At 35.4% G+C, this 17325-nt stretch overlaps 3 protein-coding genes across 5 annotated transcripts in view; 2 read left to right on the top strand and 1 right to left on the bottom strand.

Annotated features, from left to right (window-relative positions):
• The first annotated feature begins 758 nt into the window (after positions 1–758).
• On the top strand, positions 759–2966 carry LOC136270979 (putative protein tag-278). Its single transcript, XM_066070029.1, has 2 exons — positions 759–946; positions 1109–2966. Exon 2 carries the CDS (start codon positions 1194–1196, stop codon positions 2964–2966), a length of 1773 nt encoding a protein of 590 aa, XP_065926101.1. The 5' UTR covers positions 759–946; positions 1109–1193.
• A 2209-nt stretch (positions 2967–5175) lies between these two features.
• LOC136270978 (uncharacterized) lies at positions 5176–7221 on the top strand. Its single transcript, XM_066070028.1, has one exon. It carries the CDS (start codon positions 5176–5178, stop codon positions 7219–7221), a length of 2046 nt encoding a protein of 681 aa, XP_065926100.1.
• A 4039-nt stretch (positions 7222–11260) lies between these two features.
• Positions 11261–17325, bottom strand: part of LOC105339713 (serine/threonine-protein phosphatase 6 regulatory ankyrin repeat subunit B) — a 77781-nt gene continuing 71716 nt past the window's right edge. For all 3 annotated transcript variants that reach the window (XM_066068563.1, XM_066068564.1, XM_034474376.2), the window contains one exon: positions 11261–17277. In XM_066068563.1, the coding sequence (XP_065924635.1) occupies positions 12677–17277 (4601 nt within the window). In that variant the 3' untranslated portion in view covers positions 11261–12676. The remainder of the gene's footprint in view (positions 17278–17325) is intronic.

Raw genomic sequence — 17325 nt, 5'->3', positions numbered from 1 at the left:
AGCAGCACTGTAACAGAAATAGAAGCGATGCTGAATGACAGACCAATGACTTATATTTCAACAGATCCGGAGGATTTGCAGCTTCTTACACCATATCAGCTGCTGTATGGAAGAAGATTGACATCTCTACCTTATTTTGATGAAGAGGATACCAACAATGATTCTCTATTAAATCACGAGAAAGCTAATCAATTTATGAAACAACAAATTCATCTCCTACAAAGCTTCTGGAACAGATGGAAGACGGAATATCTTACTTCTCTGAGACAATATCATCGCAGAACAGGAACAACATGTAATAAGATTAAGATTGGAGATGTCGTCCAAGTCCATGATGATTTCACAAAACTTAAAAAACTTCTATGACGTCACCCATTGTATTTAGTCAACGTTTATTTTCACTATTCAACCAGCAGGTGTTGGATATATAAATATCCAACTGATAGGAGTTGGATATTTTTAATATCCAACCGTCAATCAGTTGGATATTCAAATATCCAATAGGGCATTAAACAAAGAAAACTGAAAAAATGTTGAAAAGTGTATTTCCAATATAAATCCAAATTTATAAAACAGAATTTTGTCATCCATAAATGTATATCCGATAATCCACGAATAAATTTTTTGCAGAAATATCTCCTTTTCTTAATTTTGATAGATTCGGGATCGCATATGAATCACTTTCATAAACTTTTAGACTTCCTCTTTAAACCTTGAACCATATCACTCCTTCTAATTAGTTTAACAATATAGGAAATGTGCCGTTACACGGCTTATTTTGTGTGTTTATCCGTTTTTGTCCGTGTTGTGAAATTTGTGTATGTTCCGTTTATATCCGTGTGTTGTGATTTGTGGAATTCAGTGTGTCTCGTGCGGTTCGTGAGGAAACACAGTACAAGAAACATCAGTGACTGTCAATATTTTTCATGTTTTAGACCACAATGGAGTAAGTTAATTAACTTTAACAAATTTAATAGTAATGAAAATTCATAATTGTACATTCTGACTATTCTAAGCCTATAAATTTTGACTATTTTATTATCTTTAAAAGAAAACATTTGATGTCGTCATGTCATATGTGCTTATGTTCGTCTTTGTTTTGTTGTAGTTATTACCACTGTCTATCGTCTAAATAAAACTATAAAAAACGATGGTAGAAGCGTTACAGTAATAATCCATTCCCATATTTCAACATGGCGTCAGCAGATAAATCGAACCCACAAGAAACCGTCGTCGACGGAGATCACGAAGAAAAGGACCAAAATCAGACAGCTGAACAAACTGAACCTGAACCTGAACGTACGGAAGAAGAAAAACGTGTAAGAACTCTTACTAACAAAGGTAAAGAACTTTACGAGAATGAAGTACAGAAATATTCTGCAAAAATTGACAAAATATGGAATGATATAGAAAATATTCCAAGTGAAATTGAAAACATTGGTAACGATATCAAAGCACTACGTGCTCTGGCTTCCAATCTTGATGACATGGGAAAAAGATATGAAAAAGAAAATAAAATGTTTTTTGAATACCTTACTCGAACCAATACATCTGAAAGCCAAAAGGAGTTGGACTCCCAGAAGGCTACCTTTGACAAAGGAAAAGATATTATTCAGAATTTAAGAAAAAGAATCCGGGATTCTCGCATGGAAATCACTGAAAGTGTCTCAAAGAGTTCACAAGGAACTATGTCATCTAGTGTTAGTTCAATGTTATTCAAGAAGCGCATGGAAGCAGAATCACAACGTGCAAATGTTCAGTTCCGTGAAAAAGAACTATCCCTTTTAAAACAGAAAGCATCCCTCAGAGAAATGGAAGCTAAACGTCAAGCTGAAAATGAAAGGAAAAAAGCAGAACTAGAGGCCACTCATCAATTTTTAAAAGAGGAGCGTAAAGCTGCTGTGGCGGAAGCAGAAGTACGAGCATTACAGAATTTTGATACAGATAGTAAACAGAGGTCCATCATACCAAAACACATTGATACCCCAGTTAACCGTAATCAGTACACTGCTCGTTATATCAATGATCACAGTGATGACAAATTTGACATTGATCCCTTTTCAACCTGTGATTCAGAAAGTGTTTTTTCACAAACTAACCATGAAAAGTCAAACAACAAAGAGACTCCGACTATTCAAAAATCTATATTGAGAGAATTATCAAGTCAAAATGTAAAAACTCCTGAAAGTCCAACTGTTGTGAGTGATCTTACAAGATTTTTACTCAAGAAAGATTTGTTGTTCTCAAGATTCTCACATTTCAACGATAAACCAGAAACATTCACTACATGGAAAACTAGCTTCAAGAGCATTACTGAAGAATTACAAGTTACCCCATTTGAAGAGATGGATTTATTGGTGAAATTCCTGGGTCCTGAATCCTCCAAATTTGCAGCTAGTATCAGAACAGCAAATACAACATATCCAAAGAGAGGACTTGAAAGAATTTGGTCAAGACTTCAAGAACGTTATGGAAGCCCGGAGTTAGTTGAATCTGCATTGAAAACAAAACTCAGAGATTTTCCCAGAATTACCAATCGAGACAGTAAACGACTATACGAGTTAGTGGACATTTTAGCAGAAATTGAGGCTATCAAAGAAGATCCAAACTATTCCGCATTGTTGTCATACTTTGATTCATCGTCCGGAATCAACCCAATTGTAAATAAACTACCGTTCAACATTCAAGAAAAGTGGACAATGCGTGCCTCAAACTATAAAACCAAAAAGAGTGTTCCATACCCACCATTTTCATATTTTGTTGAATTTTTACAAGAAATGAGCAAGATCCGTAATGATCCGGGATTTCAGTACGAAGCATCCTCGAGTGCTCCTACACCAAACCAGTACAGAAAAACAAAAAATACTACAGTTCTATCATGCAAAACTGAAGTGGAACCCAACAGAAATTTAGACTACAGAGGGCAAAAGTGGTGTCCTATTCATAATGCTAACCATAGTCTTTAGGACTGTAAAACATTTCGCTATAAACCATTATCAGAAAGAAAAACAATCCTTAAAAATTCGGGTTTGTGTTTCCGATGCTTGGACTGGAATCACCTAGCTCGAGATTGCAGAACAGTCGTGAAATGCGAGTACTGTGATAGTGAAAATCATCACACTACACTTCATGATGACCGATTCAGTCGTCAAGACCAATATAAGGAGACAACTTACCAAAAGAAAGTTGATGTGCAGAACAAGTGTACTGTGGTATGTGGAATGAACTTTGAAGGCAAATCATGCTCGAAAACTATTCTTGTTAATGTTTATCCAACAGATAATCCATCCGACAAAAAATCTATGTACGCGATCATAGATGATCAGAGCAGTAGAACTCTTGCACGCTCAGATTTCTTCAATATGTTTGATATACCTACCGACTCTGTGACTTACACATTGTCATCGTGTAGTGGTTCTGTGACACTTAGTGGGAGATGTGCATCAAACTTTACCGTGGAACCAATTTCAGAAGGAAGTCCGGTCTATTTACATTCAGTGATAGAATTAATGTGATGACATTCCCAACTGCAGAGAAGAAATTCCCACACCAAACATAGCACGTGCTCATTCTCATCTAGCAGATTTAGCTACCGACTTACCAGAATTAAACGAAAATGCAGAAATTCTCTTACTAATTGGAAGAGATCATCCAGATGCTCATCACGTGTTGACGCAGAAAACTGGACCTTCTGGTACTCCTTTTGCACAAAAGTTGTCATTAGGGTGGACAATCATAGGAGAATGTTGTCTTGACAAGACACATATACCACATGTTGTGACTAACAAAACATATATCTTACCATCAGGAAGAAGTTCAACCTTTCTACCCTGTCCAGCCTACATGAAAGTGTCAGAAGTTAGAAATAATTTGTATGATACATCAAACGAGGAAATCATAACTTCTGATATCTTTGTGAGAACACCCGATGATGATCAACCTGGCCTATCAGTGAATGACAGAGAATTCATGAAGATCATGGATAGTGAATGTTACAGAGATGAAAATGGGTCCTGGACCGCACCTCTTCCATTTAAAACAGATCGAAAAAGACTTCCCAACAACCGTGAACTAGTTATGAAGAGAACTTTATCATTCTTAGCATCTTGTAAGAAGAACCCTTTGAAAATGGAACATTCAATTTCTTTTATGGAGAAAGTATTTTCCAAAGGACATGCAGAAATAGCACCAGTACTTAAAAACGAAGAAGAGTGTTGGTATCTTCCTATATTTGGAGTTTACAACCCCAAAAAACCAAACCAAATACGCATGGTTTTTGATTCGTCCGCAACATTCCAAGGACAATCCCTTAACTCCATTTTGTTAAGCGGTCCAGATTTAACTAACAGTCTTCATGGAGTACTGTTAAGATTCAGAAAAGAGAAAATAGGAGTGACAGGTGACATTGAACAAATGTTCCATTCATTCAAAATTCGAGAAGATCACAGGAACTTTGTTCGCTTTATTTGGTTTCAAGACAATGATCCCACACTACCACTAACGGAATACCGGATGTGTGTTCATCTCTTTGGTAATTCACCATCTCCGGCAGTAGCAACCTATTGTTTAAGACGATGTGTTCAAGAGAGAAGAGACTGTGACCCAAGAGTATATGAATTTGTAAACCGAAATTTCTATGTCGACGATGGTCTCGTATCTTATGCAGAAGAAGATGAAGCATTGGAAATCTTACAGAGTACACAAACTATACTTAAAGAGGAAGGGAACTTGAACTTTCATACATTTGCGTCTAACAGTCCACAAGTCATGGATAAACTTCCTCCAGAAGATAGGACGAAAGACTTCCAGGATGTGAATTTAGACTTTCATCAAATACCTTTACAGCGAAGTCTGGGACTCGCGTGGAATTTAAAGTCAGATATGTTTACATTTCAATTCGTACCAAAAGTCGAGGACTTTTCACCTACAAAGAGAGATATTCTTTCATGTTTGAACAGCCTATATGATCCACTTGGATTTATAGCACCTGTGATTTTGCAAGGCAGATTCATATTTCGGGAAGTGATCAATTTACCTATTTGTTGGGATGACATTGTTCCATTGAAAATTGCAAACAGATGGAGAACTTGGTGTAATTCCCTGTATCATTTGTCAAACATACAAATTTCGAGAACCATTGTTCCAACTACACTTAAAGATAGTGTTCGTACAGAGATGCACGTATTCTCAGACGCATCAGAGAAAGCAGTTTGTGCAGTAGCTTACCTGCGTGTGATCTCCAACAAAGGACAAACTTACCATGGACTATTAACAGGAAAGTCGAAATTATCACCTCAACACAGTAACACTATTCCCAGACTAGAGTTATGTGCAGCAGTTTTATCAACAGAAATTGCATCATTTGTGTTAAAAAATATCGACACAACCATTCATGAAGTGAAATTTTTTACAGATAGTCGCATAGTCCTTGGATACATCCATAATCAAACGAGGCGTTTCCATACTTACGTCGCCAATCGTGTCCAGCGTATCCGTCAACATTCAGATCCAGAACAATGGAATTATATTTCGACAGAAGACAATCCTGCAGATGTCGGAAGCAGAGGAGTCCTAGCAAACGAATTAACACAAAGCCTGTGGTTTCAAGGACCTAGTTATTTACAAATTGACAAAACAGAAAAAGAAGACTATTCTCTTGTCAACCCAGATAATGACAGTGAAATCAAAAATGTGAATGTCATCTCGCAAAAAATGTGTATAAAAACTTTTGAAGTGTACAAGAAAATAGAGAAATTTTCCTCCTGGACGTCTATGGTTAGAGCTTTTACTGTTCTTAGAAGAGCTGTTAGGAAGAAGCTTAACCTACCTCCCTTGGACACTGTGCACATGAACCGTGCTACCGAACTATTCCTAGTGAAATTATGTCAAAATACTACATTTGCTGCTGAAATCTCAAATCTTGCTGGTAACAAACCTGTACCCAAAGATAGCTGTTTACGATATCTGGATCCTTACCTTCATGATGGAATCATACGACTAGGAGGAAGAGTTCGTACTGGAGATGCTCTATCCAATGAACATGGTCCAATCATCATCCATGGGAAAACCCACCTAGCTCGCCTTCTTGTTCAACGATGTCATGAAACTATTAAACACCAGGGGAGACATTTGACGGAAGGAATTGTTCGTTCATCTGGATATTGCGTAATTGGAGGGAAAAGATTGATTTCATCAATCATACATTCGTGTGTAATCTGCAGAAAACTCAGACGTGAATTAGAACATCAGAAGATGGGAAATCTTCCGGAATGTCGTACAAGACCATCCCCTCCATTTACCTATGTAGGCGTTGACGCCTTTGGACCATGGGAGATTACTTCGCGCAAGACAAGGGGCGGATCAGTGAACAGTAAACGTTGGGGAATCTTATTCACATGTCTGACATGTCGTGCCGTGCATATTGAACTAGTAGAAGATATGGCATCACCTACTTTTATCAATGCTTTGAGAAGATTTGTAGCCATCCGGGGAAAAGTAGCAGAATTCCGTTCTGATAGAGGGACAAATTTTGTTGGTAGCACAGATGCTCTAGGGATCGCTGCAGTCAACGTAGAAAGTTTATCAATGAAAAATTTTCTTACCAACAATGGATGTACTTGGATCTTCAACCCTCCCCATTCTTCCCATATGGGAGGAGTGTGGGAGAGGATGATTGGAATGACCCGACGCATATTGGACTCTATGTTCCTTAAGGAATCAAAGAAAAATCTTAACCATGACGTATTGAACACCCTCATGTCGGAAGTTGCAGCAATCATAAACAGCCGACCTATAGTGCCTGTATCAACAGACCCATCTCAACCCTCTGTGTTATCTCCATACACTCTATTAACACAGAAGACCGAATTGGACGTTGGACCTTTTGAACATTTCGATATTAAGGACATGTATAAATCTCATTGGAAATATGTCCAGATCTTGGCTAACCAATTCTGGAAAAAGTGGCATTCCCAATATCTACAGTTGTTGCAATCTAGACGGAAATGGATAGACCCTCGAAACAACCTTGCTGAAGGCGACGTCATACTATTGAAAGACCAAGATTCTCCCAGAAATGAATGGCCGATGGGTATCGTACAGCGTGTGTTCCCGAGTGAAGACGGACGAGTGCGTAAAATCGAAATACGTGTCGTAAAAAATGGCCGTGTCGTTACATATGTGAGACCAGTTACAGAGACTGTTCTGCTGTTTGTACCGTAAGAATGTTTGCGATGTTGGACATCACAGGGGGGAGTGTGCCGTTACACGGCTTATTTTGTGTGTTTATCCGTTTTTGTCCGTGTTGTGAAATTTGTGTATGTTCCGTTTATATCCGTGTGTTGTGATTTGTGGAATTCAGTGTGTCTCGTGCGGTTCGTGAGGAAACACAGTACAAGAAACATCAGTGACTGTCAATATTTTTCATGTTTTAGACCACAATGGAGTAAGTTAATTAACTTTAACAAATTTAATAGTAATGAAAATTCATAATTGTACATTCCGACTATTCTAAGCCTATAAATTTTGACTATTTTATTATCTTTAAAAGAAAACATTTGATGTCGTCATGTCATATGTGCTTATGTTCGTCTTTGTTTTGTTGTAGTTATTACCACTGTCTATCGTCTAAATAAAACTATAAAAAACGATGGTAGAAGCGTTTTAGGAAATATTGTCGCACTATGACTTCATAAGACTCCTATCAATTTTTTAGATAAATCATCGTCTGTAAATTGAAGTCAAAATTTTGATTTTTCCTTTCTCCTTGCAAGTTTAAAATATCATTCAAACGGTATGCATGTCTTTCCAGGAACTGTGGATCTCTATATACATTGTACAAGTGTGTACTTTGCGTTAAAAAATCATCTTCTAAATCTATATCTGCTCAGTACAGCGGTATGGTTTTCTATAATATGTGCACCTGTTCACTCGTCCATGATAAAAAAGGTGTGTTTGGTGAGGCTATTGTGTATGGTATTGCTGGAATTATACTTTTGTATGACATCACAGTTGGATATATGAATGGGTCAATGCTTCTTAGAGGCTCAAATAGGGGAATTTTTTTAAGTAAGATAAATAACTCGATAGTGTTGAATAGTTTAGAGAAAACATTCCCTCCTTCGGCCCTCGGAGGGAATGTTTTCTCTTAACTATTCAACACCATCTCGTTATTTATCCATTACGTATCAACTGGTAGAGATGGACTCACAAGATCTGCACTTTTACGTCTTAGCAACGGAACCATAACAAACCATCCCATTACAAAGTTATATCCCTTGCAAGTTTACGATTCAGAGCCAGAGTTGAGGAGAAGTCAAAGACTTTCTAATTAATTTTTCAAACACAACGCGACCTATTATGAACCTTAATATTTTTTTTGAATTGTGATTTTGTACATTTTGCGGCCCGGAGTATGTTGGTAAATATCTTATACGACGTCAAGGTGCATATGACGTTGTGAGACATTGCTATTATGACGTCATCATAATATGACGTCATGGTAACGTTATGATAATATGTTTATGTTCAAATCAGTCTAGATAAACCAGTCAAGGTGTTCAGATGTGTTTTCGTTCTATCTGACTCAAACCACTATACAATCGCGACACTATATATCTTGGATGCCGATATGTTTAAGTGTTTTATTTGTTCCGTTAGGATAACTTCTGATGTAACTAAATATCATCAAATCGCTTATTTTTCTAGGCATAAACAATTCTGCTTCATGGAATCTGTTGCAAGATAGCAACCTAATTTTTGTACATGATGACAATAAAATAATTTTGCTTTAATTGTTTCTAAATTGCTTTGATCACAAATATTTGAAATAAATTTACTAACAGTAATTGTTTTCGTCAATGAATAAGTAAATTACATTTTTTAATAGAAATATTGTGTACAAGATCATACAACAGCGTTGGAGTAGATGGTTGGCCTTTCTATCACAGGCACCTACATTGTTAATTTAAACATGTTTTATTGAACGGAATGTTCAAATTATTGAAAGGATTGGATAACAGATAAGCCTATGTTAACCCTTAAGGGTTACTATGTTAACCCTTTCAAACACACAAAGTCAAGAAGAAATTATCTATGAGCATAAGAATATGGTATTACAAATTTAAAGAATATTATCAAAATTATGTGTATAAAAGACAGGGGATACTTGCTAAAAGCTAATTCGACCAAAGATTATTTGCATTCAATTAAATCTTACATATCTTAAATTGTGGCGCTAAACCATTTATAATCGTGTAGAATATAATTAGCTTATAATGTATAAGATTGTAAGGTTTTTAAATTAAGCTCACTATAGAAAATGATTTTAGAAGAATTAACTCTGATCCATGTCACTGTCCTGGTTGCTTTAATTTGTACATGTTTAAGCAAATTCGGATTTTTTTTATACAGCTGCTCAACACAACATCACCACATTCCAATCTAGGTCTGATAAAAGCCGAATTTTAACAAGTGTTTATCTATCAATTGTATTTTTGAGTAATCTTAATATATCCAACTTTTGCATGCCTTAACATATATACCATTACATGTAATATAATTTGATCAACCATCCTCCGACTGTATATATAGATGCAAACCTACTTTTTAAACTGTTAGAGGGTATACATTATTAATTTGAGAAAATATAATACGTCAGTTGCCCATGTTTCTAATTTAAAGGTAAATAATGGAATTAAAAACTCAAATTAATAGAAATTAATTGCTTTTTTCTAAAAGAAATATAACTCTGCATATGCAGAAAATTGGCGCTTCTATAAAGTTAATCTGGCAAGTTTATGGAAAATTATTGTTAAGTCGTAAAAAATTTTTTAAACACATGTGTAAATGTGTTTATGACATATATATATATATATATTATATATATTATATATATATATATATATATATATATATATATATATATATATATATATATATATATATATATATATATATATATATATATATATATATATCAAAACGAATAAGTCCTTGGTATAGGTAACGATATAGAAAAATGTTTTCAGTAGACGATAACACAATAATCCATTTCTTTCAAATTTAATCCAGAGCGCTTTCGCGAGGAAAGTGATCAGCTGCGACTTGCAAAAGAACAATATTTCATAAAAAAATTTAAACCTAAACTTAATCGATAATTGCATTATTTATTCTGCATTGACTTTATTTAGCTTTCATTTCAATAACCTCTTATTTTAAAACAATATTTTATTACGTTTACATGTGTTTGTAAAAAATATTTGCAAATCTCCAAATCTCCAAATATTGGGTGCTTTCCATTTAACCGGCATCGCCGGATTTGCCGGTTTTGCCTTCGACGCCGATTGCTGGAACGCGCGTCGCCGGCGAGCGATTGTGGCAACGCAATATACCGTTGCTGATTAGGAAACAATATGGCGTCGATGTTATCATATTCTACAAAACTAGTATTTCTAAAACTAAAATTTGTCGTACTACATTGAAATACATTAAAACTGCAAATAGCCAACATTTTTGGATCAAATTTTAAGATAGGTATCAGTTTTAAGCTGCAATCGTCATCGTTGGATCATTGTGACGTTGCCAACCGTTCCATTAACGTCGCCGTTTCCGATAACGTCGCCGGCGAGGCAACGTAAATGGAAAGCGCCCTTTGTTTACACTTTTCGTGACGTTGTCTACTTTATGACGTCATAATAACGACGTCAACGTTTGTTATTTCTGTTATAATTTGAAATCCACTGAAGAGCCGATCAGGCGAAAGCGCTCTGGATTAAATTTGAAAGAAATGGATTATTGTGTTTTCGTCTACTGAAAACATATATATATATATATATATATATATATATATATATATATATATATATATATATATATATATATATATATATATATATATATATATTAAAATGATAAAAAATCACATGTACCTGTTTTATATCTTAATAAGTTATATCTTAATAAAAATACATATATACTCTTTACCCATGGCCAATAAAACAGTATAGAGGTTAACAATTTTCAAGTATTAGAAAAATATGCAACGTCAGGTGCCTGTCAAATAGAGCTCTGATGAATTGCCTGAAAAGTAGCGATAAGGCCATCATTAAAAATATCTGTGTTTCCCCTAACCCGACCCTAAATTTTGGAAATGGGTAGGTAGGTATGAATATTATTTTTCTGCCACGGCACAATATAAAATACATTATTATTTAAAAATAAAAAAATAAATCAGTTTTTTAATTGATTACAAAACTAAAAAAATATGACCAGTTATAAAACAAATTGTTATACTTGTACTGATGGTATGTAAAACAAATTTAATGTCAAATTCACAATTAATTTGATATTGTTCATCTTAGATTTAAACATGTTTGATTCAATGACTACATGTGCATGAATACATTCATTATTATTTGTATGTTGATGTACATGTAAGCCTTTATTTAGATATCATTTTAATGATCATGATGTATCTACTTTAAAGTATCGATTCATTTTTTTCTTCAAAATTTGGTTTATAAAATGTCTAAAAGCATATTAAAACAATAATTTGATAAACTTAAAGTAGTGTAATAAATGTAAATATTTGTGAAGTCATATTTAATGATTCTACAATAATACGTTACAAATCACTTCACTTGCAGAGAATATCAAAAAGTATTCTTGCCCGACTCGCCTGTTTCATTCCGAAGCAAACGGTCATCTTTTTAGCTTTATTTACATAGTATTGTAATAATATATAGATATCATATTTTCAGTCTCAAAATTAAATGATTAATCGGACATATCAACCTAAAAAGAAATCAGCCACGTCCGAATACGTATCGGAGTGTATGAAAATTTTAAACCTGAAACTTTTTCGTTTTTCCGAACTGCCCGACTGGGTTAAGTAATAGACTCTTCCTGTAGAGTAAGTTACAGTTCAGATCAAAACTCTTAGGTTTGGGTCAATTCTCAACAGGATCAATTTTCAACGTGTCTTGGTCATCCGCGTTTAGAAAAATCTTTCTCATAACGTTGAAAAATGACCCCGGGTATAAATTTCACGATTATGGTCTCAATTTTCAACGTTGAAAAATGACCCCCCGGGTCAATATCCAACGTTGAAAAATGACCCACGGGTCAATTTTCAACCCGGGTAAATATTCTTCGTTACACCGGCTCCATTTTCTTCACATAAATTAATGTCTGCTTCATTACTGAGTAAAAGTTGTACAGTGCTATCCTGTCCGTTTTGACAAGCTTTATAGATAGGACTCCTTAAGTCCTCTATACATAAATTAATGTCTGCTCCATTACTCAGTAAAAGTTGTACAGTGCTATCACGTCCATTAAAACAAGCTATTAGGAGGGAACCAGCTCCATTTTCATCACATAAATTAATGACTGCTCCATTACTCATGGTGCTATCATGTCCGTTTTGACAAGCCATATAGAGAGAACTGGCTCCGTTTTTGTTGCATAAATTAATGTCTGCTCCATTACTCAGTAAAAATTACACGGTGCTATCATGTCTCTTTTGACAAGCTATAAAGAGAAGACCGGCTCCATTTTCCTCACATAAATTAATGTCTGCTTCATTACTGAGTAAAAGTTGTAAAGTGCTATCATGTCCGTTTTGACAAGCTATATAGAGAGGATTGGTTCCGTCCTCCATACATAAATTAATGTCTGCTCAATTACTCAGTAAAAGTTGTACAGTGCTATCGTGTCCGTTTTCACAAGCTATAGAGAGGGGACTGGTTCCGTCCTCCATACATAAATTAATGTCTGCTCCATTACTCAGTAAAAGTTGTACAGTGCTATCATGTCCGTTTTGACAAGCTATATAGAGAGGACTGGTTCCGTCCTGTATACATAAATTAATGTCTGCTTCATTACTCAGTAAAAGTTGTACAATGCTATCATATCCGTTAAAACAAGCTATAAAAAGAGGACTGGCTCTGTTTTTGTTGCATAAATTAATGTCTGCTCCATTACTCAGTAAAAGTTGTACGGTGCTATCATGTCCGTTTTGACAAGCTATAGAGAAAGGACTGGTTCTGTCCTCGTCACATAAATTAATGTCTGCTCCATTACTCAGTAAAAGTTGTACGATGGTATCATGTCCGTTTTGACAAGCTATAGACAGAGGACTAGTTCCGTACACGTTACATAAATTAATGTCTGCTCCATTACTCAGTAAAAGTTGTACAGTGCTATCATGTCCGTATTCACAAGCTATATAGAGAGGACTGGCTCCGTTTTCCTCACATAAATTAATGTCTGCTCCATTACTCAGTAAAAGTTGCACAGTGCTTTCATGTCCATTTAAACAAGCTATATAGAGAGGACTGACTCTGTTTTTGTTGCATAAATTAATGTCTGCTCCATTTCTCAGTAAAAGTTGTATAGTGCTATCGTGTCCGTTTTCACAAGCTATAGAGAGGGGACTGAATCTGTCATTATAACAAAAATTAATATTTAATCCGTTACTCAGTAAAAGTTGTATTGTGCCATCATGACCATCAAAACAAGCTATAGAGAGAGGACTGGTTCCGTCCTCTTTACATAAATTAATGTCTGCTCCATTACTCAGTAATAGTTGTACAGTGCTATCATGTCCGTTTTGACAAGCTATATAGAGAGGACTGACTCCATCCTTTAAACATAAATTAATGTCTGCTCCATTACTCAGTAATAGTTGTACAGTGCTATCGTGTCCCTTTTCACAAGCTAGATAGAGAGGACTGTTTCCGTCCTCATCACATAACTTAATGTCTGCTCCATTACTCAGTAAAAGTTGTACAGTGCTTTCATGTCCATATAAACAAGCTATATGGAGAGGACTGGTTCCGTCCTCTTTACATAAATTAATGTCTGCTCCATTACTCAGTAATAATTGTACAGTGCTATCATGTCCGTTTTGACAAGCTATATATAGAGGACTGACTCCATCCTTTAAACATAAATTAATGTCTGCTCCATTACTCAGTAATAGTTGTACAGTGCTATCGTGTCCATTTTCACAAGCTAGATAGAGAGGACTGTTTCCGTCCTCATCACATAACTTAATGTCTGCTCCATTACTCAGTAAAAGTTGTACAGTGCTATCATGTCCGTTTTGACAAGCTATATAGAGAGGACTGGTTCCGTCCTGTATACATAAATTAATGTCTGCTTCATTACGCAGTAAAAGTTGTACAATGTTATCATATCCGTTAAAACAAGCTATAAAAAGAGGACTGGCTCTGTTTTTGTTGCATAAATTAATGTCTGCTCCATTACTCAGTAAAAGTTGTACGGTGCTATCATGTCCGTTTTGACAAGCTATAGAGAAAGGACTGGTTTTGTCCTCGTCACATAAATTAATGTCTGCTCCATTACTCAGTAAAAGTTCTACAGTGGTATCATGTCCGTTTTGACAAGCTATAGACAGAGGACTAGTTCCGTACACGTTACATAAATTAATGTCTGCTCCATTACTCAGTAATAGTTGTACAGTGCTATCATGTCCGTATTCACAAGCTATATAGAGAGGACTGTTTCCGTCCTCATCACATAACTTAATGTCTGCTCCATTACTCAGTAAAAGTTGTACAGTGCTATCGTGTCCCTTTTCACAAGCTAGATAGAGAGGACTGTTTCCGTCCTCATCACATAACTTAATGTCTGCTCCATTACTCAGTAAAAGTTGTACAGTGCTATCATGTCCGTTTTGACAAGCTATATAGAGAGGACTGGTTCCGTCCTGTATACATAAATTAATGTCTGCTTCATTACTCAGTAAAAGTTGTACAATGTTATCATATCCGTTAAAACAAGCTATAAAAAGAGGACTGGCTCTGTTTTTGTTGCATAAATTAATGTCTGCTCCATTACTCAGTAAAAGTTGTACGGTGCTATCATGTCCGTTTTGACAAGCTATAGAGAAAGGACTGGTTTTGTCCTCGTCACATAAATTAATGTCTGCTCCATTACTCAGTAAAAATTGTACAGTGGTATCATGTCCGTTTTGACAAGCTATAGACAGAGGACTAGTTCCGTACACGTTACATAAATTAATGTCTGCTCCATTACTCAGTAATAGTTGTACAGTGCTATCATGTCCGTATTCACAAGCTATATAGAGAGGACTGGCTCCGTTTTCCTCACATAAATTAATGTCTGCTCCATTACTCAGTAAAAGTTGCACAGTGCTTTCATGTCCATTTAAACAAGCAATATGGAGAGGACTGAATCTGTTTTTGTTGCATAAATTAATGTCTGCTCCATTATTCAGTAAAAGTTGTACAGTGCTATCGTGTCCTTTTTCACAAGCTATATAGAGAGGACTGAATCTGTCATTATAACAAAAATTAATATCTAATCCGTTACTCAGTAAAAGTTGTATTGTGCCATCATGACCATTAAAACAAGCTATATAGAGAGGACTGGTTCCGTCCTCCATACATAAATTAATGTCTGCTCCATTACTCAGTAATAGTTGTACAGTGCTATCATGTCCGTTTTGACAAGCTATATAGAGAGGACTGACTCCATCCTTTAAACATAAATTAATGTCTGCTCCATTACCCAGTAAAAGTTGTACAGTTTTATCTCTTCCTTCTGCATCTGTTTCCCTATGGTTATAGTCTTCGTTTTCTCGGAAATCGTTACCAGCTGCCAACATAAGGGGCGTCCAACCACTGCTATTGTCAATCTTTTTATTGACATGAACACCTTTCTTAATGAGCTTATTAAGTAGGTCATAATTATGGAACAAGGATACAATGTGAATAGGGCTAAAATATCCCCATGTCTTTTTAAAAGATTCATTTGCGTGGTCTTTACAAACATAATTAAACAATTCTGTTGAACCATTGCAACACACTGCAGAAAAACAGCTGTTAAAGTCGAAATGCTTTTGCTCAAGAAACTTCAAGCAATATAGAGAAAGTTGTGTATGACAAAATACAATCAAAGCAAACAATGGCGATACCTCATTTTCTAATTCCAAAAATTCAAGTTTATTCATTAGTCCTGTTTTAGAAGTCCAATCAAGTTTTTGTTTATCAATTGTAAGTTTCTTTGTTTCTAGTAACAAATAGTGATTTTCGGGGTGACCTTCTATCTTTTTTTTCAGTACTTCAATTACTTTTTCATTCCTTAGACAAGGGTTGAGTACGACATCTACCAGGCGTTCTCCACACAGTTCAGTATAAAGCCTTTCTCCAAGTTCTTCAATGTATCTGTCACTTAAATAGATAGTGAAAGAATCGCCGTGTTCGTCACAATTTCCTAATTTTACTCTTTTTCTGAGGAAGCCGATATCAGCGTGCTTTATTGTTTCAGTGGGATAATCTGTTCCAAACACATAAGTGGTAACTTCCATCACAAAGTCATGATAAAAATGATACGTATCGCCATTTTTTTTTACAAAACAATCTTTTATGGAGGAAAAATAGTCCCCAATAGCTGAAGGTGGTGTTCTGTTTTGTAATCCACAAAGTTTTAACATTTGTTCAAATTTGTTTTCGTTGTCTTTATTTTTTAAGAGGTCACTTACGCAAAGATCATCGTTAAAAAGAACAAGGAGAGCCAACGCGCAATATTTACCCTTGTCTTTTTTTCTGAACTCTAGTATTTCCTCTTTTAGCACTGTTACGGGTTCTGTGAAAAATTCTATACCCTTATGTTTGTATTCCTCTTTGCTAGAATACAATTTACACAATAACGGGAAGTACCTTTCTACTTCAACAAGCTTATCACGATCTTCGTCGGATAGATTCATATCGGACGTGTATTTGTTTAAAATCTGCCGTTTTTCCTCAACAGATAATTTATATTTGTTATCATCGATGTTTAAAACATATGATTGATTCACGATATAACGTGTCACTCTGGTATCAGAAATTATGTGATTTCTACATGACATCAAGAGTTTTGCTGTTTTTAGGTACAACTTTATTTCGTCCTCATATGTTTGCAATGAATTATTCAAAATTTCATCGAAATATTCTTTTCCCAATGGATCATTAAAAACACAAATGGTTTTATTTTTTTGAAATCGATGTGAAGAATATTCATCCACGATGTCTTCTACCTTTTTTATTCGTCTTACGGTCCAGCCCTGTTCTCTGTATTGGAGTGCAATATGTTGAACGATGGATGACTTTCCGGATCCTGAGTGACCAGCAACAATAACCAGGTTCCTGCTTTTTATATTTTTTTCTACTCCCTTGCACGCCTTTGTTGAAATGAAATCAATGTCGTCCTGTTTCCATTGGTCAAATATGGCCTTTTCAATTAGTGATTCTACAGTAAAAACAAATTAAAAACCGTATACGTTTAAAATACACACAA

Source organism: Magallana gigas, chromosome 8, assembly GCF_963853765.1.
Source record: "Magallana gigas chromosome 8, xbMagGiga1.1, whole genome shotgun sequence".
Taxonomy (NCBI): Eukaryota; Metazoa; Mollusca; class Bivalvia; order Ostreida; family Ostreidae; genus Magallana; species Magallana gigas.
Note: the sequence above shows the minus strand (reverse complement) of the source record. Positions and strands in the feature narration are given on the sequence as shown.

What these genes read in the sequence shown, in the direction of transcription:
- LOC136270979 (XM_066070029.1), top strand. Translation starts at nt 1,194, where the DNA reads ATGGCGTCAGCAGATAAATCGAACCCACAAGAAACCGTCGTCGACGGA.
- LOC136270978 (XM_066070028.1), top strand. Translation starts at nt 5,176, where the DNA reads ATGCACGTATTCTCAGACGCATCAGAGAAAGCAGTTTGTGCAGTAGCT.